This window comes from Ammodytes marinus (genome assembly GCF_949987685.1).
Source record: "Ammodytes marinus genome assembly, chromosome: 6".
Lineage (NCBI taxonomy): Eukaryota > Metazoa > Chordata > Actinopteri > Uranoscopiformes > Ammodytidae > Ammodytes > Ammodytes marinus.
The window spans coordinates 30,480,126-30,505,125 of record NC_137235.1 but is presented as its reverse complement, the minus strand read 5'-3'; the positions used below and the strand labels follow the sequence as shown (position 1 = coordinate 30,505,125).

The 25,000-nt window shown below is 43.3% G+C and overlaps 1 protein-coding gene across 2 annotated transcripts in view; it reads right to left on the bottom strand.

Moving 5' to 3' along the window:
- Window positions 1-24,311, bottom strand: part of tsc2 (TSC complex subunit 2) — a 28,820-nt gene extending 4,509 nt beyond the window's left edge. Inside the window, exons 1-31 of one of the 2 annotated variants that reach the window (XM_080029303.1) lie at window positions 24,172-24,311; window positions 20,602-20,786; window positions 20,353-20,439; window positions 20,129-20,239; window positions 19,878-20,025; window positions 19,433-19,550; window positions 19,285-19,333; window positions 18,685-18,810; window positions 18,354-18,427; window positions 18,106-18,232; window positions 17,515-17,658; window positions 17,046-17,183; window positions 16,834-16,937; window positions 16,612-16,693; window positions 15,973-16,128; window positions 15,722-15,841; window positions 15,174-15,296; window positions 14,980-15,086; window positions 14,583-14,748; window positions 14,271-14,393; window positions 13,828-13,962; window positions 13,410-13,599; window positions 13,198-13,291; window positions 13,011-13,113; window positions 11,294-11,388; window positions 9,093-9,233; window positions 6,326-6,487; window positions 5,620-5,778; window positions 4,890-5,002; window positions 2,714-2,968; window positions 1,833-2,090 (exon numbers count right to left, since the gene is read on the bottom strand). In XM_080029303.1, coding sequence (XP_079885429.1) covers window positions 1,833-2,090; window positions 2,714-2,968; window positions 4,890-5,002; window positions 5,620-5,778; window positions 6,326-6,487; window positions 9,093-9,233; window positions 11,294-11,388; window positions 13,011-13,113; window positions 13,198-13,291; window positions 13,410-13,599; window positions 13,828-13,962; window positions 14,271-14,393; window positions 14,583-14,748; window positions 14,980-15,086; window positions 15,174-15,296; window positions 15,722-15,841; window positions 15,973-16,128; window positions 16,612-16,693; window positions 16,834-16,937; window positions 17,046-17,183; window positions 17,515-17,658; window positions 18,106-18,232; window positions 18,354-18,427; window positions 18,685-18,810; window positions 19,285-19,333; window positions 19,433-19,550; window positions 19,878-20,025; window positions 20,129-20,239; window positions 20,353-20,439; window positions 20,602-20,736 — 3,943 coding nt within the window. In that variant the 5' untranslated portion in view covers window positions 20,737-20,786; window positions 24,172-24,311. The remainder of the gene's footprint in view (window positions 1-1,832; window positions 2,091-2,713; window positions 2,969-4,889; window positions 5,003-5,619; window positions 5,779-6,325; window positions 6,488-9,092; window positions 9,234-11,293; window positions 11,389-13,010; window positions 13,114-13,197; window positions 13,292-13,409; window positions 13,600-13,827; window positions 13,963-14,270; window positions 14,394-14,582; window positions 14,749-14,979; window positions 15,087-15,173; window positions 15,297-15,721; window positions 15,842-15,972; window positions 16,129-16,611; window positions 16,694-16,833; window positions 16,938-17,045; window positions 17,184-17,514; window positions 17,659-18,105; window positions 18,233-18,353; window positions 18,428-18,684; window positions 18,811-19,284; window positions 19,334-19,432; window positions 19,551-19,877; window positions 20,026-20,128; window positions 20,240-20,352; window positions 20,440-20,601; window positions 20,787-24,171) is intronic. The other variant, XM_080029304.1, reaches the window with a different exon arrangement.
- Window positions 24,312-25,000: the final 689 nt, after the last annotated feature.

Below are 25,000 nucleotides of genomic sequence, written 5' to 3'. Positions count from 1 at the left end.
CCATCCACTTGATTTGTCCAGTAAGATGCATGCATCCGTTTAGGTTGGTTATCTCTGCCCCAAAACACACAACAGCAGCCCAGACCGGGCCCTACAGTCCTGTATGTAACACTCGCCCTACACTACAAGAAGAAGAAGAAGAAGATGATGATGGGCTCTCTGTTGTGCCCTGCAGCTCTGGTAAAAGTCTCCATCGCCCTACTGCTCTAACAGTGAGGGAAGGAAGAGAGCATTATAGTAGTTGGATCAGGTCTGGGCTTTCCTGTTGACAACGTCAGAAGGTGAAGGGGTTAAAAAGGGTCAACCTGGGAGTATGTTTCAGTGGCTATACAGTAAGAGAAGAAGAGATTAGGAAAGGTAGTCAAAAGATAAATCATGACGCATCTTTAGTACTAGTCATTTGATTGATTGATCTGAGCGCAGGCACGGTGTAAGCATCACGTGTTGAGGACCATCCGTGTTAACAGAAGCCGGATGGGTAAAGCAGAGTTCCTTACGTTCCTTCATTTGCACACATTTGGAGTAGAAAACAGCAGGTCTTTTGCACAAATGAGTTAGAAAACATCTCTCGCCTACAGTTAAAGACAGAGCTCCACATTTTAGGAGATGTGCGTATTGACATTCACAGAAGATGATATGGATTGCACTCTCATGTCTGTCTATTAAATGTGAAGCTGCAGCCAGGAGACAGTTAGCTTGGCTTAGCATCCTGGCCAATAAAAAATCCTGCACATTTCACCTTGACGCTCCTGTTTTTGTTCATGTGAGACAAAGGTTAGACAGTAAGCAGACAGATCCGGAGCTAGCAGTTTCCCCCCGTTTCCAAGTCTTTATGCTAAGCTAAGCTAACCAGCCCCTGGCTCCAGCTTCATATTGATCAGACAGTTATAAAACGGATATCATATAACTCGCATAGAAAAAAGGGAATAATTCCCCCAAAAGTTTAAGTATTCTTTTAAAACACTGTAGAAATGTAAATTTAAATCTTCAGATCTTGCGATGACCCGATGTCACTTCCAGTTTGGGCAGCAGACCACTGTTTTTTGCAAGTGAGAAGAAATACACTATACCAGGAGTTTTCTGGAGAGGGGGAGGGGAGAGGATATGGGGGCAGACATGTAGTGGACGGTACCTGCCCAGGAAATGCTCCTGTGCAGCCTGCCAGGGGCTGGAGGGCCTGTAGCCACACACCAGAGAGAGCCACTCACTGCAGCAGGGACGCCAGAGGACGCAACATAACACAACCCAGCATGGTGGTGAGGAGGGACAAACAGACCAATCAGGACAAGAGGGAGAGGGCAAAGACAAAAGACAAGAATGCTGATGGGAAGACCCAATAAAAACAAATATGAGTTGATGAGGTAGAGACAGATCAATAGCCTCAGAGCCAGAGAGCAAATAAATACAAGCACAGGACAATGGGAATGACTGAAAAGGAGGCTTCTGCCAACAAAACAAAACAGGACATTTGACTGGCACAACAGAAGCATGTCAAAGCAGTGATCCGTGAGCCGGCCTATCGATCCACATACAGGTTCAAGCAGTCTTTACAGGCACTTTGCAATGAGCTTAGTCCATTGAAGGGAACTAGTGACAGGCAGTCAGATGGGCCGTGGGGATGCGTTCATGCATCACATTGCAATTATTAGTCCATTGTGATTTTCAGTCCTGTAAGCTGATTATTCTGGTGTGCTGCTGTCGTGGTTATTTTTACTGATGCCACGACAATCTTTTTGCGTTCTTAAAACTCTGGCGACAGATAAGTCATCATCACTCACTGATCAAATACACACACCACAGAGAATAGGAAGATACAATACTGTGTTACTCACCAGTGTTGGAGCGCTGCATCAGGTGTGCCTTGCCTCCTGTGGTGCTGTGTGTTGGGTTGAGGGGCTCTGCGGCGGATGTGGGGGGCGTTGGTGCGGGTGCAGCAGTGCTGGCCGGGGCGCTGGCTGTCTGGGCGGGAGGCTCCTTCACTCCCTCCATGGCCATGAGCACACTGGACAGCTCCTGCAAAGGCATGTTGCCCAGCTCAGAGGAGAAGGGGCTGGGCGGGTTCTCCAGACACATGAGCCAACTGGTGTTACCTGGAACAAACGGGACAGAGAGACGGACACAAGAGAGCAAGGCAGAAAGAGAGATGGACACGTGCATTAGACCTCTGATCCGCTGTAATATAAAGAACATACAATAGCTTTTGATCGTTTCAGCCCACTTGCCCAATAAAGTGGTCAGTGGTTCTGGACGCTTGTTGTCAAAATCACTTTTTGAAAAAGAAATAATTATCTGATCACTGATTTTGACAACGGTTCTCCAGAATGGCTGACTCCACCTTCACAATTTAAATTCACTTTAAACTGGTGCTTCAAGGTGTTCATTGTCTTCATGCGGTAGTGGAGCAGGTACCCTTCCCTACCCTGTACCCCAGTTGTATTGTGACCTATTAATAATTTGCTGATAACTGTTACGGCGTCAGTAAATATCTCAGATCCACTAGAGCCTAGGCTGTGTATTAACACTGGATTCTTTGGATCATGAGGAGATATTCAAAGACTTTGAAAAAAAAAAATTACAAAAAGCGTTCTTCAGAATCGCTGACTCCACCTTTAAGACAATAATAATAAAAAACTAAATCCACCGAGGAGCCAAACCTTCTTATAACTCGATATTCTTTGTTTCTTATGTTATGGTAAAGTGCCGTTTTGCGTACCAGATGGTCTCCGTATGAAGATCTCTGCCCAGCCCTGTGTGAGCATGGGGACAAAGTCAGCCAGGCTGGGGTTGTCTTTGAGAGGCTGGGGAGCAGATGGGACAGTGCTGGTGGAGGACAGGGGACCCAGACCATCCAGGGTGGAACCAGACGGGGTCGAGAGAGGAGCCGCTAACGGAGCAGCTAACTCGCCTTCAGAGGGAGACACCAGGGGACTGAGACTCTGGGTGGGACCGGCACGTAGAGCGTGGCCGCCTGGGATGGACAGAGAGGGAGAGGGGGAGAAGGAGAGAGGGAGAGGGAGAGGGGGAGAGAGGGAGAGGGACAGGGAGAGAGACAGAGAGGGAGGGAGAGAGAGAGAGAGAGAGAGGGAGAGGGAGAGACAGAGGGGGAGAGGGAGAGGGAGAGGGAGAGAGAGAGAGAGAGAGAGAGAGAGAGAGAGAGAGAGAGCGCGAGAGACAGACAGACAGACAGACAGACAGACAGAGGGGGAGAAAGACAGACAGAGGGGGAGAAAGACAGAGGGGGAGAAAGAGAGAGGGAGAGAGAGAGACAGAGAGAGGTTCTCATCATCGTTATTTGTCAGCTCTTTATATTCGGGCCAGTTTGAAACAGCCACCTCATCTGATACGATACTTAGATTTAATAATGAAAAATAAAAGAAGATATTTCGAGTCAGAAATCAAACATCATACAGAGAGTAATGACACACCATGTACTGTGTAGAAATAAATTAGCAGACATGTAGACAAAGACAAAAGATACACACCGAAATACACATTAAAGGAATACTTCACCCATACGGAACCATCGTTCTATCATTATAAAATCGCTATTATAATACAATTAATTAGGTTTTTCTTCCCTCAGTCTTCCCTTGGCCCAGCTGTCGTGTTAATCCTAACAGTTACGGCCTCTGCACACATCCTGCGTCTACCTCTGGAGCGCGTCGCCTTACCTTACTGCTGCGTCTCTCGGACTTTTCTCGGACACACATGGAACGTCTCAGCAGCTGCTGCTGCAGCGCTGCTTCTAAAAGCCCTATCTTTCTACATAGAGTTTTCATAGATAATTCCCATTAAAAATGAAGTTCTTTCGTGTCATTTATGATGCATATGATTTATATTGAGTCTAATATTGAGTCTGGACAGTAATCCGTGCGCCCCATTGCCTTTTTTTTTCTTTTCTTTTTTTTGCCACATTTTCGCTAGTTGGAAGTTTTATTTTGAAAGGGACACACCAGGAAATGGTGAAACTACAGCGAAAGCTGCCGGTGTGAAGTCAATATGACTCTCAGCAGAGTATTTCTCTATCAGTTAAAGCACAGAGACCCGAGAGAGACGCGCTGCTCTCAGAAAAAAATAGGCGAGCCTCCTGAGGTAAAGGGGAGCGTCGCTGCAGACGTGCCTCCGACGCGCATCAGCAGTGTGTCTGAGGTTGGATGTGTGCCCGCTCTAGGTTGATTACACGGTCAGTGACAAAAAGTCAGACGCAGACGCGAGGTAGACGCGCGGTAGAGGTAGGATGTGTGTGGAGGCCGTTAAACAGTGAGACCATAAAGAGAGATCAATACACCTTCATATTTCCACCAGTGAAGTAGGTCTTTAACAACACACACATAACACACCAGCATAAAACATCGGCAGCAAGATCTAGGTATGGTACCTCATGTCATACAGATCCACCAACACAAAATCCAAAGCCCCACAAAACGAACAGACCGACAGTTATCGTAAAAGATCATCACAGAGAAGAAGTATGATTTTCCATCCTATTTTCCTTTAAAGAGGATGTGGAATAATGAGAAATAATGCCAGTGATCTAGCTTTTAAATGACATGTGTCAGGAGTAGACAGGAGTAGAGTGGGTTGTGGTCTAAACGTGGTGAGATAACACAGGCAGGCACAGATAAAAGCACAGCTGCCAATCTGATAAAAGCTTACTGATTAGCTTTGATTTTAAACAGAGCAAAAAAAAAACATTTTACCTGATCCTCCAAAAGATGTTTCAAGAGTGGGTTTTTGGAAAATGGCACTCACTGCCACTACCAGCTTAGTAATGACAGCTCAAGACGTTTTGGCCAAATCATTATGCAAGAACATTCCTATTTTATATTTAGCGTGATGGCATCAGGTCCCCCCCACCCCCCCAGGCCAAGTAGCTGCATATTTATTACCTGACATTGAGCGGACCCGTATCCGTGTGGCTCTGTTGTGCTGCTGGCTGGACTGGGATTCCAGTTTGGCTGGAGCCTCTTTGGTTATTCGGGTGTGCAGTGATGGATCTGATCTGAAGGACCAGAAAAGAGAATTTCTAAAAAAAGGAAGCTAACAGGACGAAGAGTCTACAGACAGTGAGGCTAAGTGCTAACATCAGGATGTTAAAGATGAAGTAAGCGATTTATTTATGTTAATTTAAGTGTTAAATCGTTCTTTATTCATACAATGATCACTTATATAGTGTGCACGTTTCATAAAGCCGATCTCTCAGTCACTCACTCTGCATGTAATCGGCAAATAAACTTTTTGGGGATCACACCACTGATATCCAATCAGAAGAGAGAACGCTAAAACTGGCACCCGTCTCACTGCCGGTGCACGTGCAGAGCGACAGATGGGTGAATGTGTATGCGCCTACAATGGCGGAGCAGGTAAAAATCCTTCCCAATGTCTGTTTTGATAGGTTTTATCATGTTTTATCACACTTATGGATCTTGAGATGATGCTAGATAACTCGCTGCTTGAAGACCGCAGTGCATTAATGTGGTGACGTAGGGAGGGGACTGCTAACTGACAGGAAGTTAGCTAAAAGAACCATTCCGCTTACTGAACCTTTATCATTCCAACAGGGCCAACACACTGACGATGATCATTATAGCTTTCTGTGTGTGTGTCACTGTTCTCCACCTTGTCATTTCCCCTCCTCCTCCCAGACGTTCAGACATGTCCAGGCCCAGCAGAGCTTGTGTTCTGACGCCTCCGCTGGTCGTTATGGTCACCAGCTTGTTGCCCACCAGCCAGGTCATACTGCGACCACCCGCTAAAAGGAACTCTGCAATGGGAGACCTACGAGGACAAAAAGACATCAAAATCAGGTTTGGTACAGCCTCCTTCAATTTCTTTTACAACACACCAACAAACAAATACCGAGGCCCAGTTTCCATCTAAATGTGAAGTCAATCTTTTGAAAAGTTGGCAACAAAAAAAAAACAAGAGGTTGGAGCTGATAAACTACACTAGTTTTGTCATACGATGGTGGCATAGGTAACGTAACAAGGTAAAAAAGTGTAATAAGGAGAGAGGTCTGTGGGAAAGTTCTTAATGTCCTTTTAAACCAAACAATAATTATTTTTTTCACTGCTATCCAGAGACAAATTCAGTATGGAGAGATTATGATGCCTGCAGCGGCAGCAAGGTCATCATCATTGAATAAATCGACGACAAAACAGCTAATCGATCATGTGAGATATATTCTCACTCCATCACAACTCATTTAACAATATGTTTAATATCATTTTGTGCAGTTCCCGTTAATGCTCAAGTGATCGTAACATTTTAGGGGGGGGGATTAGAGAGATTTTGGAATTCTGGCATTTCCATCATCCTTGCCAACCTCTTGGGCAGGGCAGAGAAGTTGGAGAAGACGTATCGTGCCATCATGTCCAGACAGGTCTCTGTGAGCTCCAGGTGGACAGTCTTCAGGCCCTCGTCTGCCTGCGTCACAGCGTTCTCGTCAGCAGAGCCCAGGCTGCAGGTGGTGGTGGAGGTGTGCATCCTACAGGAGCAAACAGAGCTGCTTCAACAACTAGGAGGGGAGCAGAGGGAGGGGGGGGGAGGAGGGAGGGAGAGAGAGAGAGAGAGAGAGAGAGAGACAGAGAGAGACAGAGAGACAGAGAGACAGAGAGAGAGAGAGAGAGAGAGACAGAGAGAGAGAGACAGAGAGAGAGAGAGACAGAGAGAGAGAGAGAGAGAGAGACAGAGAGAGAGAGAGAGAGAGAGAGAGAGAGAGAGAGACAGAGAGAGACAGAGAGAGAGACAGAGAGAGAGAGAGAGAGAGAGAGAGACTGCACGTATATTTCAACATATTGTCAGTGCACACAGAGACATGCAAGCTCTGATAAACAGACACGGAGAAACACAGCACATCATTAAACTCCCACTAACACCAGTATTCATGTTCCTGTCCAATGTAACATGCAATGCAAGCATTTATATGCACCCATACATCCACATTAGTGCATATAAGCAGATTATGACATTTTCTCAAGCACACAGGAGCAGACACACGCTGGGATATGGTATAAGTGGCTTTGTCATCTGTGATAACACAGTGGTTACTTCCCTATATGCAAATACGCTCTGTGAAAGAGGCTGAAGGGATCTAAATGGTTGTCATGTACTGGTGCTAAGGGAGCCACAGGGCTGCAGAAAGAGCACAGGTGGATTTGTGTGAGTGAACATGTTTAACTTTGAGCTAATGTCTCAGCTTCAGCCAAATGTTTTAATTGTTATTCACTTTGGAGTAAGCAGCAGCTCCTCTTTAGGCCTGCACTTGAGGCAAAGCAGGTTAAGAAGCCCCTTTACAGATGCTTGCCTCAATCAGGGCAGAGAGAATCTGGGCGTGAATTCAGTAAAGAAATTGAAAGCCAAGCTGGCTAGCTGCTCACAAGTAAACACAGTTCAAATGGGCAATTCAACAACAACACTCCAACTGTGCTGTGTCTGTTCATTACAGTGGGGGAGTGCACAAGGCAAGCCAACCAAGACACATTTAATAAAAAGGAGCACATATTCAACACAAATGTGCTAGAATATCGGGAGAATAAAGGGAGAGAATAATACAGTAAGAACTTTTCCTGCAATCCCTGTAAAAGATCTCCGGTATACATTTATACACTCTAATAGTAGTTCAATTCAATTCAGGTATGTTCACTAATGTTAAATTAAATGGAAACATAGATTTGTTAGTTCTGGGAAAATAAATCTCTCACTCAGACCAGGTCCCGGCGTGTGAATAAACGTCTGCTCCACACTTACCACTTTTCCACTTGTATTGATTCATGTTTTCATTTTAAATGCCAACTGGAACAGACTCCAAACAACATGACCATGAAACGCTCACGACTTAAAGTGTTATTTATCATATTGCCAACCATTGTGCTTTAGTTCATTGAATGCCCACAATTCAAACTAAGACTGAAAGCCTGTGATTTCAGAGTTCAAGGCTAGGTAGAAACCTAGCACAAGGTAGAAAAACTCAATGTGTTTATCCACAATCCAAAATTTAAAAAACGGCCATGTTGTCTGGAATTGAACAATCGTAAACAAATAGCAGATTGCAGCCATTTAGCAGCCGAAGGTTAAACAGATCTACACTGCAGTTGTTTGGTCTGATACAGTTCAATGTTTCACTCTAAAATGAATGACTGTATAAAAGGGGTTTTAAACATTACAGCATTTGGGTTTTACTGCCATCTGTTGGGCAGGAGGAGTATGACTAGCTGCGTAAAGTGGAATTGACGCCACATCTGACAACTGCAATGTTGATCCTACATCTGTCAGTCACTTGAGCAGCCAGGCAGAGATAATCATTAAGGGATAAAGTAAGTGAGTGTGAGTGTGTGTTAGTGTGTGTGTGTGCGTGTGTGTGTGTGTGTGTGTGTGTGAGTGTTGATGCTTGGAGTCTGTAGTCAAACATTTTAAAAAGTTCAGCCCAGCTAGTCTTTAAAAATCCAACACTAGGAGATTGCCATGGTCATAGCAGCAAGGTGTATGTTTGTGATGGAGTAAAACAAGCAAACAAAGCTGCTGTGTTGCTGTAGTCCCTGTCACTGGGCGAGGAAGCACAAATGCCCTCCCACCAGGAAAAGGGAGGCAGAGTTGTCAATCAGGACCAGTTCCCACAACTTAGGATGCACACATGCTTTGCACCAGTCCCTCCTGCCAATCTTTGGCTGATAGGGCATTCAAAACCAGCATCACACCCAGCAAAACAAAATTAAAATGAAAAAAAACCTGATTTTTTTTCGAATTAAATAAAAAATAAAAGCAAAATTTGTGTTAGAGCAAAAACAAACAGCAAAAAAAACATCCAATTGTTTTTCAGTGTCTTCTGCAAACACTGCATGCAAAAGGAAATCTAAAAACAGCCTGTGTATGATCGCAGCCCAAAACAAACTAAAAGAGGTTGACCCACAAACCTTCCTCCCAGCATGCACCACCCGCTCCAGGTCTCCCCTGCAACAAACCACCCAATGCCCGCCCCAAACGGCCCCGCATGACAATGGCCCGACACACCCCATCAACCATCCCATGGAGGAAGCAACAAGCTTTAGGGTTGTTGTTTTTTGGATTGGTTACCCATAAGGCTCTTCTCTAACCTGCGGACCGCATGTTCGGAGACACTGATGCTGCGGGAGCGGAACGCGTCCATGGCCGACAGGTCCCTCAGCTCTTTAACTGGAGAATTGCTGCTATTGGCTACCGCCGCTGCCGCCTTCGCCATTTTTGCTGCCCGCAGACTGTGGGCCGTGAGGAGGACCGGGTCGGCATCGTGAGGGTGGAGGTGGTTTGTGAGTGTGGGAGGGGGGAGTGTGGTGTGGGAGGGGGGAGTGTGGTGTGGGAGGGGGGAGGGGGGAGTGTGGTGTGGGAGGGGGGAGGGGGGGAGGAGGGAGTGTGGTGTGTGGAGGTAAACCAGGACAGGAATTGTCACCCGAGCACCAGCGCGACATGAGCATGTGACCAATAGGGCGCACGCCAGGCAGAGCGAGGGGGGTTACAGGTTACAGAGGACAGGGTGACACAAGGTCAAAGGCCAGGGGTGGCAGGAGATGGGAGGGGCCAGGAGCATTGTGGGAAGGATCCAGGATGTGACAACCACCCCCCCCCAAAACCACAACCACAACGCAGCGCCCAGTCACAGGAGGCAGGGTCAAATGAAGAATTGAAAAGGAAAAACAAAATAAGGTGAAAATTAACAGCAGTGAACACTATGAATCAGATTACAGGAGAGCAGAGTAAGAAAAACTGGACAAAAATATAAGGATAAACATCAACTAAAAAAGGGAAAAAAAACAGACAAGCAACAGCAGCGGGTAGAACAGCTTCTGCTACTCAGAAAAGAAAATATTCACACAGAAGGTATTGAGGAGAGCAACAAAACAAACATTATTTCACACAGCAGGTACATAGAGAAGCCAAGGGCTAGTACAGGAGAAGTACAATAGTAGGGATGGACTCAGCACAGGCCTGACATCATGGATGGTAAAAACACAAGAAAAACAACACATCCAACTGAAAATGAAATGCTGGGTTAAAAGAGGGTTTGGAGCAATGAACTAAATACTTTGAGGGATCCACTGAAGGATTTCTACCAATTGGTTCTCTAATTCCGATTTTTTTTTTAAATCTATTTGCAATTATCCATATGAAAACTGACACACAGCACTCCAATCCAACAGAGGAGGATTTGATCACTGGATAAATGACAACATAACCTGTAACAGTGAAAGTGGATTTCTAAATGATATGGCAGATGGATAGAAATGGAAGTTACTGTTAGCAGAGGAGCTATGTATCACTATGGACAGCTGGAAAGCTTGGTTGCAATGGCAGGAAGGGTGTTATGATATATATATATATTTCTAAATAAACCATTAGTTTTTGGGACCAAAACAAGATTGAGAGAAAAGACACATAAAGAGGGTTATTTCCTACAACGTGACTCATTGCACAAACAAAGGAGGAGAAGGGATTTGGTAAGAAGCTGCAATGAATGTCTGGGCAAATAAAAAGCCAAAGCAAAAGGAAAAAGCAGTGTGATAGATACTTAGGGGAATGGCCCCTCCTGAGACTGCATTGGTCTTTTGCATTGGTTTATATTTATTATTTTGTTATTTGGGGTTTTTACGAGCACTGAGTTAAGATTGATTCAACCAAGAGAGGTTAAGAATACGTCATCAACACTAGGCCATCTCATTTTTAAAAAGGCTGTCTTTGTGTGAACAGACATGCTTCCATACTGGTGTTTCCAGGCCTTTGGATGGATGTTAGGGCAATTAAGACACTGACAAGCGGCAAACATTCACACCATGTACTGATGAGAATGACGCCTTGCCGAGAAGGGCTTCCTTACACCTCTGTGTGAAAGACAGTGCGTAGTTTTGTTTGCTACCACAGAGGGCAATCATAACACAGAATTAATTAATATGTAATATTTTGTAGGCAATTATAGATATTATGAATATATTATATTATATATAGTGTGTATATATATATATATATACATATATATATATATATGAAAAGTGAATATTGAATAAAAATGAAAAAGCTTATTGTAACAGAAAAAGAACACATTTCAAAATGTAAAAAGCATAAACAAAAAAATGAAATGGACTAGTGATCACCATGGCAACCTGAGAGGAGTTATTGCTACCACCATGTCTTGGTACTAGTCATGCTGAGTTCCCTGTTACTTTGTCAACCCCAACCATCTTACACATCACTGGCCACATGGCCAGTGTGTGCTGCTGGTTTGTACCTCACAACTTGCAGCAGTGTGTGTGTACGTATGCTTTACCTCTTGGGCCGTTCATTGAGGCTGGTGCTCCGGGCACGGAATGAACTTTGCTCGTGACCGTCATCGAACGGCAGCAGGGCGTTGGAACGCAAACCCTAAAGACACAGACCACAGAGTGAAACCAAAGACAGCCATGCAAAACTGAAATGTACGGTAGTCAAAATCAATACAGGGTTTTCAGCAACTCCCAAAAAATGGAAGGGTAAGGCTCAAATAATTAAACAATTAACGTTGTTACCATTGGACAATAGGGTAATATGACGACTAGATTATAGTGACTATAAAAAGAAACATATTGACATTTTTTGTGGAATATGCCTACTTGCTCTATTGTTGTTATGTCTATTGTAAATATGAAGCTAAAGCCAGGAGACAGTTAGCAAAGCAACTTAAGGAAAAAATAACCAAACTCAAAAAGGTTTTGAGGCCGCTGTAATATCAAACCAATTTGAATAACGGAACGTTGTGTTATCGTGTATAGTCACTTCCACACCTCATCCATCTGGAATTTACATCTGGGAGTTCCAGGATGCTTTATACATTTCATAAATGACTCTATAAAGTGGAAGGAAAAATGCTCACCTGGACTCTACCTCTAACAAAAAAATGTGTGAATGTGTTCAATTTCCTTTAATAAATATGTAAGCAAACAAACACTGATTTCCATTGTGGGAGTTGTGCTTTTTTTACTTTCTCTAAGTCAGGGGTGTCCAAACTTTTTTCACTGAGGGCCACATACAGAAAAATCTACGAAGGTCCGGGCCACTTTGCAAAAATAACACATTTATCAGGACATGTAGCTGCTCTGATGTTTAGTTTCATAGTGTCTTTGTAAATTGTAATCCTTCTTCACAGTAAAACACTTTCCTTGCAAATTAAAACAGACACATTTCCCCTCAGAGCCAGCCCAAGCCTTCATGGGGCCCTAAGCAGAATTTGTTTAGGGGGGCCCCTCTCCAATGTCAGCGCTGCCCAAATGATTGATGATTGTTAAATGCCATTCAGACACCCGGTGTTTTCTGCTATTGCCTCCAATGTGCAGCTGGGTGAAAATAGCAACCAGGCGAGATCCCGACCCTCCTATGGGGGTCCGGGGGTATGCCCCCCGGGAGATTTTTTTTAACTTTTTAAAGTGAAATGCATTAATCTGGTGCACTTTGAGAGGAAAATTAAGAGGCTTAATCTGAAGAACTTTGTATGAAAAAATTATTTGGAGACACTGTCAGATGAATTAGAAGCTATTGAAGAAGGACATGGATTTTCCATAATAATATTAATTCAAAATAAAATATTATGCAGGGTCCTCTGGGATGGGCTTGGTGCTCTTTTTCTTTTATGGGACAAATTTCTCTGTAATATAATGAATGCATTTAAATTATTAAAAAATTAAAATGGCCATATTACATTATATTTTAAAAATGTGCTGCGGGCCAATCAATCAGTTTTGACACCCCTGCACAAGTGGGTTAACAAAAAAAAAATAAAAATTTAAAATTAAAAAGGCCCATATTACATTTAACCTTTAAAATCGGTCGCGGGCCAATAAAAAGCGGGCCGCGGGCCAAGTTTGGACACCCCTGTTCTAAATATTGAATTTGGTTGAAAAATGGTTTGTGTGTGTGGGATGGGAATGGGAAATTGGATGAAGTTGTGAATGTGGAGACAAATAATTACACAGTTCTGGATAGAAAAAGTAGGGAGACAAAGCAGTACAAACCTTTGTGATGTACTGAACAAAGTCCTTGCGGAAGGGGAGTCGGCAGCGTATGAACCACATGGCGATCACATGGTGGGCCAGCGACACTATGTACTGGTTGAACCTGATGGGTGTAGAGGAAACAAAGCAGTCAGAGTGTGTCTGTGCATCTGAGAACACACGTGTTTGTGCTTGTGTTTACTCTTACTTGGATGGGTTGGTGTAGGGCAGAGAGATAGCAAACACACTGACATACTGCTCAGCTACAAAGTTGGCATACAGATGGGGCAGACGCACCAGAGCTATGAAACAGAAAAGAAAGACACATTGTGTGAATCTTTGGCCTTGATCACTCAACAATGGTTCAAGAATTTCTTTTGATTATTACTATTTTCTTCTAAAGAAGCTTTTAGTGCTCACTGGAGAGGAACTCCAGCATAGGAGATGCCATGGCAACGGTGGCGGAGATGTGGGTGAGCTTGACGATGAGAGCGGAGAGGAGCTTGATCATGATGTCAGGCATCTCCACCGTGCACATGGTAAGAGCCACCACACACTGTTTGGCACAGCGGTAAATGAGGCCGGTCTCCAGGCACTGGACCAGCTCTCTCTGTACGGGGAGAAAGGTAATGAACCCTCATTATTCAAGCTGGGTTTGGATGAAAGACAACTGCCTCCATGCGGGTCAGAATTCAGAACATCTTCCCACTCCGAACATTAGATTAGATCAGTCAGTAAACTCGACACGCAAGTTTCAGAATTGTAAAAAAAAAAAGTTGTACTGTCTGTGCCGTCACAGACAGAACAACTAGCTCTTTCTACAGACTATAGTCTGTACCTGTCTGGCCTGCTCCAGATAGCTATGGTAGGAGGTGATCGCTGTGAGCACAGGAACCACCGCAAGCTGAACATCAGTGCGAGAAAACCCATCTGGAGTCTTCTTTAAGCGCTCTGAGATCAGCCGGTCCGTCACCTAACAAGCACAAAGACAAAGAAATAAGCGACATGGAGAGACATGGGTTGCCATGGGTGCAACGCAAAAATTCACATGTGTCCAGACTGTAGATTGTGTGTGTGTGTGTGTGTGTGTGTGTGTGTGTGTGTGTGTGTGTGTGTGTGTGTGTGTGTGTGTGTGTGTGTGTGTGTGTGTGTGTGTGTGTGTGTGTGTGTGTGTGTGTGTGTGTGTGTGTGTGTGTGTGTGTGTGTGTGTGTGTGTGTGTGTGTGTGTGTGTGTGTGTGTGTGTGTGTGTGTGTGTGTGTGTGTGTCTTTATTTGCCCTACCATGCAGCAGAGTGTGGAACAGAGCTGGTCCAAGCTGCAGGGTGAAGTGAGCAGCAGCACTTTGTACTGCAGCGTCCACGGCAGCTTGTCCAGAACCAGCTTCAGCACCTTCCAATCCGTCTCCTGCCAGAGGAAAGATTAATCCACGTCTGATGTTATTTAAAGATAGCAGTGAAATCTCTGTCATCGTCTATTAGAAGTGCAGTCCTTGGGGCAGTAGCCGTACTCAAGTTGTTTACTACAAGCATGCCACTTATCTGTATTCGGATGTACTCATTGTGTGTGTGTGTGTGTGTGCGTGTGTGTGTGTACCATCTTGAGGCACTGCAGGAGGACAGTGAAGGCAGGTGCGTAGGGGAGGTAGGCTGTGCGCATGGGGGCCGTGGGAGCGTTCGGAGCCGCGGGGGGAGCTGGGCTGCCCACAGGAGGCGATGTCGAGCCTGTAGGCTTCTTCTCACTCACACGCTTCTCTGGCTCCCTGAAAAAAAAAGAGAGAATGAACAGTTCTGTTAATATTACTCTGACTGGATTACAATAAGCAAAACAGAGAGGAAAGAGCTGTGGCACAAGTGGTCTGTGTGTGTGTGTGTGTGTGTGTGTGTGTGTTGTGTGTTGTGTGTTGTGTGTTGTGTGTTGTGTGTGTGTGTGTGTGTGTGTGTGTGTGTGTGTGTGTGTGTGTGTGTGTGTGTGTGTGTGTGTGTGTCCTCACCCTATGTCACAGTAGCAGTAAGGGCTGAACCTCACGGCCTTGTCTTTGTTGGGGACTCCGAGACGGTGAAGAGAGTCCGCTCGCATCATCAGGAAGAAGTCAAACACCTGAATGAGAGTCAAAGGGTCAAAGGCCATTCTCGTTACAAATGCATGTGACGTTGTGCAGAGAACAAAACAAGGTAGCCCTCCTACCTGTAGTCTAATACTGCAGGCCATAGCTGAACAGTACTTGTTCTTGTAGTGGAGCTGCAGGTGGCTTATAAGCAGCTCATACACTCGACTAGCGTGGTTGGCTGGTAGACTGTAAAGTTTGCTCTGCCAGGAGAGAAAAAGATGGAGGTTTATTGCCCGATACACAAGTCTTTTTTTTAACAGATTGACAAATACCTTATACGGGAATATCTATTTCATGTGCAAAATAAGAAAAAAACATTTTTGGCACAATACTTTTCCAATAACTTGATCAATTCACGTGATGGGGAGGTTTCCATCTTGTGTTTTGAATTTTGGTGATGCATGAACTTTTTTGTTATAAATGTGCCAATTTAAAATGACTGAACACATATTGTTTGGTCCATTATGCTTACAGCCTATTTTAAAAAGATTGTAAATATCTAAACAAATTGTTAGAGACGACAAAAATAATATTAGGTATTCAAATTCCAAACAGTATCTTTTTTCTACAATAACTTCTTAACAACAATCCTAATGTCACATTTGTGAATCCAGCATGTGCATACCTGCAGAATTTCAAGCAAGCCCAGTATGGCGGTCCTGACGTCCTCCATAGGAGCCTCTGCTGTGGGGTCTCTCTCAGAAACTTCCAGGGGCCCTGAACACACTAGAGAGCGACTGGCCACCTGCACAGAGAAGATACACACTTTTTAGTGTTATATAATTGTGGCTGTAATGAACCGAACTAAATCACTTTAAAATGGGATAAAAGTCAGACAGCTAGAGCATCTGTGCTTATGTGAACGTGAATGTGTACCCGCTCAATGATGTCCAGCAGGCTGGTGAAGTGGTGGGTGTTGCAGCCCTCAGCCAGGTCCACCAGCAGCTGAGTGGCCTGTTTCCTGACGGCCAGGTCGCGGTCTTCGGCTATCCCACTGAGCTGGGGGATCACCACCGTTTCAATCAACTCATCCTGAAACACCAGAAAGAGTTTGATCCTGTTCAATCCTAATCAACTAACTGTCTGAGATGACAGGTGCAACTAGAAAAAATTTGAATATCAATAAAAAGTATATATTTTCTCTCTAATTTAATACAAAAAGTGAAACTTTCATATAGTCTACATTCATTTCACTTTGTGTGTAATGCATCTAGAATAAATATACTTTTTCAGAAGGTTAACATGTGTTTTTTGACTTTTATAATATTTTGAGATACTGGATTTTTTTATTCCGTGAGCTGATACCCGAAATCATCAAAATTAAAACAAAAGAAAGGCCTGACATACTTCACTTTGTGTTATGAATCTAGATAGAATATATGAGTTTCCCTTTTTTTTTTTTTTTTTTTTTCCAAGATGCACCTGTATAACAGAGCATATGAAGTCGCTGACAATGGACCGTTAGAAATGTTCGCAAAAAAAACTGCCAGTGTGCATGTGAGCGAGCGTACGGACCTCGTAGAGCTGCCGATTGGTGCTGAGAACAAAGGACAGGATGTGTAGCACCTTGATCCTTATCACGCTGCGACTCTCGTTCCTTTCAGCGGGACAGAGAGGGACAGAATAGATTATGTCACAGCAGATGGCGCAAGGTCAAGGCATAAGGAACACACTAGAAAACTACTAGTAGTCACTGAGGGGTTAGATCACACCGACATCTTTGTGTGTGTGTCCTACCTGAAGAATTTCTCCATGAGGCGATAGAGGCTCTGGATCCAGCCGTCCTTTGCTGGCTGGATAGACTGGGCCCTGTATGAGATGAGGGTCAGCACTGACGCGTCCTGTCACACACACAAAGATTAACTTTAGAAAAGCATCAAAGGTTAGTAGGAGGACTACATGATAACGCTATGACGACATCCAGGGCTGGAACATCTAGACGAACTCACAGGTCTCTTGTCAGCACATTTCTCCACCAGACTGAAGAACTTCTCTGTGGAGCCGTGGTAACCGTTCTGCTCATACAGCTCCTCCACTGTGGTCAACAGCTCATAGACGATGGCCTTCAACTCCGCACTGCCTATGGTCTGTGAGGACACAAGGTACAAGCCAATTAGTCAAAGAATAACTGGTATTTTACTCTGTGTGTGTGTGTGTGTGTGTGAGTGCCTGAGTGCCTGAGTGCCTGAGTGAGTGAGTGAGTGAGTGAGTGAGTGAGTGAGTGAGTGAGTGAGTGAGTGAGTGAGTGAGTGAGTGAGTGAGTGAGTGAGTGAGTGAGTGAGTGAGTGAGTGAGTGAGTGAGTGAGTGAGTGAGTGAGTGAGTGAGTGAGTGAGTGAGTGAGTGAGTGAGTGAGTGAGTGAGTGAGTGCGTGAGTGCGTGAGTGCGTGCGTGAGTGAGTGAGTGTGTTATTCATGTACCTGTATCTGCTGCAGCAGTCGCTCTATGATTCCCAGCAGGATGTCCCAGGTGACCACCTGCAGCTCTTTGCCGTACTTCTTGATCAGTCTGGTGATGGAGAGGACGATTTCGTAGGACACCACCTCATTGGCAGACGACATGGCCTGAGTGGCAGACATGAGAGGGCAACAGACATCACAAATCATTTATTACATTCCTAGTATCCTGTATAGTCATTTATATTCAGAAAGAGACTATTTGGAGTTATCTTGTGTATCGTGTACATTAATATTCATTGTTTAATCTCTGCTCCTGTAAAATCCGATTAGAAAATAATAAGCAAACAATATTCACACAAAAGGAGATCCAGCCTTTGCCGCACACCATTGTAGCGGGCACGGCAGTTTTATTTATTATCTCTTGTTATAGAAAAACTTAATTATGTTTGGGTTTGGACAATATAAGTTTTAATGCACATGGGATTGGGATCTTGGGATTCAGACAATTATGAACAGCATTTTATTCTATTTTTGCAGACCAAATGATTAGTCGATAAATTGAGAAAATAATCAACAGATTTTTTCTAATATGGTGTGCAATGTGTTTGCTACCTTATAGAAAGATGGCAGGACGAGTGTCGGGGTGTTTTTGAGAGCAGGGAGCCTGTGTGCGCCCCACAGTGCCATTCCAACAAAGAATACAGCTCCTCTCAACAACGGCGCGTCCTCCATGTACACCCTGGTGGAGGTTGCAGGTATTTAGAGACACAGAAGAACGATACTCGTGTCCCAATAATACTGTACGGGTTTAGTAATGCACAACAAGTTTACAGTATGTTTAAAGCAGGGGGGGACAGCACCTCTCCTCCATTATGCGGCACATGGTGTAAATGGCACTGTGTCCCAGGTGAGTCCCCAACACCTTCCTCATCAACTGCACAGAGAAGAACAAGAATCATTCCCTTTCACATCAGATACGTGAGATAAAATAACACTAAGTGAGTGAGTGAGTGAGTGAGTGAGTGAGTGAGTGAGTGAGTGAGTGAGTGAGTGAGTGAGTGAGTGAGTGAGTGAGTGAGTGAGTGAGTGAGTGAGTGAGTGAGTGAGTGAGTGAGTGAGTGAGTGAGTGTGTGAGTGAGTGAGTGAGTGAGTGAGTGAGTGAGTGAGTGAGTGAGTGGTTTTTTTTCTCACCTTCCAGCAGGATTCACAAAACTCCTTGACATTCACAGTGCGACAAAGTGTGATGATGAAGACAGTGAGAGAGTCTGAGGGCAGGCAGTTGTAGCACACGACTGCATCCAATACTTGTAGTGCCACCTGGACACATCGCACACAGAGTGTGAAAGGAAATCAGCATCATTATATGTACAAAACAGGCCTGCAGACCCATTTCAGCTGAAAATTGTGTTGAATATATATACACCAGAGCTAAATAACATCAGTTTTTGAAGAATAAAGACAAAGTTGGGTGAGAGTAGGTTTCAGATTACCAGTGTTCATTATGTGATTAGTGGGTACAGGTAATCATTTGTTTATTAAGTAAATAAATAATTAAGCCTCACACACACTACTATTCACAAACTTGTATGTTTATCTATTCCTTATATTTATGTAGAATGTAAAATTTTAGTCCGTGTTTTCAGATCAAATTGTTAAATATTCCATTGTCGTCCATATATCCGCGAGCTTCACGTAGAATGTGTTGAATGTGCTTCAGTTGACACTTGACTCAACGCCATGCTGCAGTGTCCAGAAATCGTTGACGTGAAGAATAAATAAACATACACTTACCTCGATATCCGTTGAGGATGTGGTTCTATTGCACAGGAGACAGATTTTTCTGCAAAGACAACAAGCAAAAAAAAATCCATTTTAACAAAAAGAACATGGCAGTTTGTAGAAGCGGGTGTAGAGAGATATGTCCCTATATGTGACGTACTGGACCATGACGGAGACATTCTGGTCCAGGTAGCAGCTGTTGAACTTCACCAAATTTACAAGAACGTGGAGAAAGTCGGAGGTGAGACCTATGTCCATCCACAGGAGGACAAAGCGTGCTGGGGAAGAGGATAAAACATGTTATATTAATATCAAAAACAGTTCATGAGAAATCACCATAAGGAACGTTGCTATAATGGATAACAATTGCTACATTAACAATCGGCACTGTGATACTTGCATATCATATTTTTTTTTAATTTTTAATATTCATAAAAATCCTCAAATATGTGCTCAGAGTGCAGTTACAGTGGTATGACACAAGCTGAAACAGTAGTCACTGACAACACAAAGTCAATCTACAGAAAGGGAACCGTGGTCACAAGATGAAACTAATCATATATTTTTGATTTGGTGAACCATACAATCAATGGGTCTCATTTTACCAATGTCCTCCTCCAGGTACGTGATGTCTTTGCCATTCTCGGTTAAAGCTTTAAACACCTCCAGGCGATCAGACAGGTCCTCATTGGACGGCTGGTAGTCTCTGATCACCCTGAAGAAGTAGGCTCTCAAAGGGCCGAGCCGCTCCCCCTTCACACACACAGTGAACATCACTTGAAATGAAATGCCCGGAAATCTTTTATCACGTTTTTTTTGCATTTGCATTGTCCCATTGTGTATCGTCTTCATATACCTGTCCCTGTATGATGGCCTTCAGCAGCTGCAGGACGGCATGTCTGGCCTCAGGTGGCTGCTCTGAGGACAGCATGTCTTCCACGGCCTTCCACACAGCCTCCACTGCATGCTGGGAAAACACACACACACACACACACACACACATTAAAAACAAAACACAGAGGATCACACGCGCACCGCTTTGACAAAAAAAGATCAGAGATGAGAGCAGACATTATGTACCTCCTCGAATTTCTTCATTTTTGCAAGATCGCAGACATGGTTCATCGTTCGGACCCGGTTGCTGAGACCGCAGTCTGGCTGGAGCTCCTGAGAAATAAAAAATAAATAAAAATTCAAAGCCACCATGACAGGATGCAAAACATGATGGCTGAAACAGTAGTCACTGACAACACAAAGACAATCTACAAAAATGGATATCAAAACCATGGCGAGTGTGAGTGTGTGACAAACAGTCTCTTCTGCACACACCTTGATGATGTCCGTTGTTATGATGAACTCGGACGGCTTGGAGTCGCTCTGTTTGCTGAGTGGCCGCGGGGGTCCCAGCCCAAAGATCCCCTTCACCTTGTCCTTGAGACTCTCTTTACTGGGTTGTTTGTTCATGGCCCAACCTGGAGGCAGGACAGGCTACACAGGCTGGGGCTGGTGGCTGCCTGGAGGAAGAGTTAAAAACACACATGAAGACATTTTGACGCACGCAATCACAGTTACCCTGCGTTCCGAATCGCATACTTTCCACTATTTAGTATCGTAGAAAAAAGAGTTAGTATGTCCCGATTCTTGTGGCCAGATTTAGGATGGTTAGAAAGACCCAGATGTCTACTACATTCGACCAAGATTTTTAGTGTCGAAAACCGCATGCTATTTGACCCATAATCCAGTGTGAACCTGAAGTGACGTCACATCGACGGAGCCTCCATATGAAAACAAACGGGGATGCGACGGATATAAAAGCAAGAGGCAAGATCAAGGCGCAATTTTATGATGAAATAATTAAGTAAAAGTGTCCCAATAGTATGCCTACTGCATCTTAACTAGATTATTTTTATCGTCAGATGTAGTATGTAGAATAGAAAAAGGAAAGAGTATGCGATTCGGAACGCAGGGTTAGTTTGGATTATATGACCATGCAAAACCCCAAAAGCTCGAGGCAAGAGAGAGCACCTGACTTCCTCTAAATGTGACCTTATGTGGCTTGACAGCTGACAGATGGTGTACTCAATGGAGACCAGTTTTGCAATTGTTAAATCAATTTGCTCTAAACAATAAAAAATAAAAAAATGCCACTGTAGACACACTGTACAGTAAATAGATGGTAAATTATTGACAAACATCAGTAGGGGAGAGTGGCCTAAGTTGTGCAACTTTTCACTCAAAGTGACTTTAAAGTAAGGCCTTGACAGTAAAGTCTCCAACTCAAATTATGTACATATATTTCAGGGTGTTGTGCATCCCTGGCAATAAAAACTTTGGATCTGGAATAAACTGTAGAAGAAATATAGCTTTCGGAAAAAAAAGTTGTCTTGTTGCACAACTTGCCCCCGGTGTAGTGTAAGTTGTGCGGTTGGAGAGAATACCATGGGGTGAATTGTGCCATTGATATATATCTCATAAACTGTAATGCAAGACAAATCCATTAGACAATCACTTATTTAAGGTGTATTTAAAGTAAATAAAGTAAATAGTTGACAAAGATTGAAGGACAATTTTCTTAAACAAAGCCTAGCAGATCTAGGTGGTTTTGCCTGCAAAGCTCACAATGACAAAGTCACCATCATCATCTTTCTGGCCATCTGAACTCTCATCATTGGTGTCGTTAAGTGGAATTGAGATGTCACTCTCTTCTGAGCTACTGTAGACAATCACTTTCTTTCGGTGACCAGCGTATACAGCCATGCCACTGGCACAACTCTCAGAAATGTACTTTGCACTAGTAAGCTCCGTGCTTGTGGAACCAACTGCCACCTGACAAATGTGATTCCCTCTACATTTCTGCCTTTAAATCAAGGCTCAAAACCCATATGTACACCCTGGTGTTTCCTCCCCATTAACAATCTTACCTCTGCACTACTATCTGTGTTTATGTGGATGTATGGGCTTTACGTCTTTTATTTTGGTTATTGTTATTTTACCTTCATTGTTTACCTACTGAATGCACTATGTACAGCACTTTGGACAGTGCAAACTGTCATAAATGTGCTTTTATAAATACATTTTACTTACTTACTTACTTACTTACTTACTTACTTACTTACTTACTTACTTACTTACTTACTTACTTACTTATAACTCACCTAGGCCCTTTGGCACAAATCACCCCATCCCCAGAATTTTGGATAATAGGCATGATGCAGCAATTTAGGGCTGACATCGTGCTAACTATATAGACTCAAAGTGTAGCATACAAAAGCACTAAAACATGTGTCAAATGTTTTCAAACGTGTCTATAATTGTTCAGACACAATAATCAAAAAACCTTGATCATGGAAATTTTACTTTGAAAGGCAAAACACAGTTTTTTTAGCTTAAATGTGCTTATATCTTATTCCTTGTGTCTCCCTTCTTTACAGGATGAGTCAAATGGATGACTCTTCTTAAATATGTGGTCACATTTCCAATTTCTTCCACGGTTTTCTAGAAACAATGGGTGGCACAACTTCCAAAATGCACAACTTAAGCCACTCTCCCCTAATGAACATGCCAGAGTCAGGATTTTTAGGAATTATTGGAGCAAAATAAGGAATTGTATCTTTGCGTATGAGTCGTTGACATTTATGTCGCAGAGAAGCACTTGCACATTTCAATATAACTGTGCTATACTATGCCCATGTGAACTTATTATTCGTCTGTGATTTTGGACAGTTACGTCTCTCTGTTGTCTTGTTTTTTTGCTCTTGGAGTGATCATCTGATCTACGGTGATTGATGTTGAGGTTAGTATTTGTAATTAATTAAGGCATTTTTCGCCTTATAGTCCTTTCAGTCTGAAGTTTTACTGAGATTACTGAAGAAAATAGCAGAGTTTCTTCCACTAAAAGTGTTGGGTTGACATGGTCAGGCACCCAGATGTGGGCACATCCCGTTTCCTGATCTATTTAATTAGCAGATGATGACTTACTGTATACAATGGACACCGTCATTAAAATGTGCCTGGCCTGTTGTATGAAATAGCACCTCTGCTGATTTCCAAAGAAGGTTACTGCTTCATTTAACACAGGTGTATTTGAGTTTTTTATAATGTTGTCATGTTTCCTTATGACGTTCCATATATGGTACCAGCAAAATTCTCACAGACGGATCCTTTTGAACCTGGCCAAAAAGAACAAAAATATATGTAGTGAAGGGTGCATTAATAGTTGTTATTCTCCTTTAGGATATCAATCATATTATTGTACTATAGCTCTGTCTTTGTGGTAGACATTTTCTTGTCTGAAAGACTAAGTTAACAAACATTGTTACACTTTAGATTTTCAGATTTATTATTTAAAACAGGGTCAGTGCATATTGAAGATGTATATCATACAAATGCAAGATTTTAGCCAGTATCTATAATTACCATCTTTACTCCCTATACTTACACTATGCTTGATACCATGATAGGTCAATGAGTAAATATGTTTTATGAATTCTGGTTGATCAGACCCTTTAGGTGTCCCAGCCTCTGTTATCAGGCAGTGAAGTTTGGAGTCCCGGCCTGTCAATGTGTAAACCCGGATTGGCATATTTGGAGAATTTTCTGTCATGTGGACTTCACAGAGACAGAGGGGAGGGGAGCACACAGACAACGACTGTTCTGTTTCAGTTCAACAACAACCAACACGTCGGAGCAAGGTAGCTACCAACCGGAGCTGAGCATGTCTGTGAACACTGGACAACATAAACATGGGGAAATCGGGCTAAAATGCACAATGGCGCCGCGGAACCGTTAGCTATATGCTTTACATTGCCTGTCATATGGGCCAGCACTCTACAGAGGCATTCAAGGTCTGGCAGCTTTAAGAAAAACAACTGCGCCCCCTCTCCTCTCCTCACCTCTCACCTTGTTGCAGAATAGTCTCTCTCGCTTTCATTCAGTCTCAGCTTGGTCCACACGCGGCCAACAGAGTCGTCTGCGTCCGTGCATTGATATAACGCTGTGTTAGCTGCTGGACGCTTGTTCTGGACCCAGCTCCAGTCCTCCACTCCTCAACCGGATGGCACAGTAATGCTCTGACAGAGCCACTTCCTACAAAAACACGTTTGTCGCACTCCCTCGCGGGTAATGTAGTCCTTAGCAAGCTAAAGCTCGTTTGTTAGTAGTGTTGTTATATCTATGTTTCATAAAATCGAAGAGCAAAATACATACATCATAGTAAACCACTGTTTTGTTTACGGCCCAGTAAAACGGGTTAATTAAAAGTAGAGAAAGAAAACTAACAGCAGTCCAAGGTTTCTGTGTTAGCCGTCAGTCGAACATGCTAACGATGCTGAAGTACGTTCCACGTTGGATTCAGAGGCTGCACTTTCGCCGGGATGCCTAAAGATGGTGCTGTTGGACAACAAGTTCATCTTCTGGAATATATTTGTCTGAAAAGCTTGACTTTTATATGCATGTCTTTATGTACTGTATGTCACTGTGTTTCATGTTCATTGCTGTGGGGGGCTAAAACATTTAAATATGTATTTCGAATCTCTATCCCAACTGCCATTTTCTCCCCAAATCCTCCACCCCAGCTTTAAGTTATCTTGTGTAATATAATTTATATTATTATATTATATATTATAATATTGTATATTATAATGTTGAAATCACTTAGTTAGCTTAGGAACTTAAAAGTATTTTTGAAACACTCTAATTTTTCATCTGTTTCATTTGTAATTCTGATGTT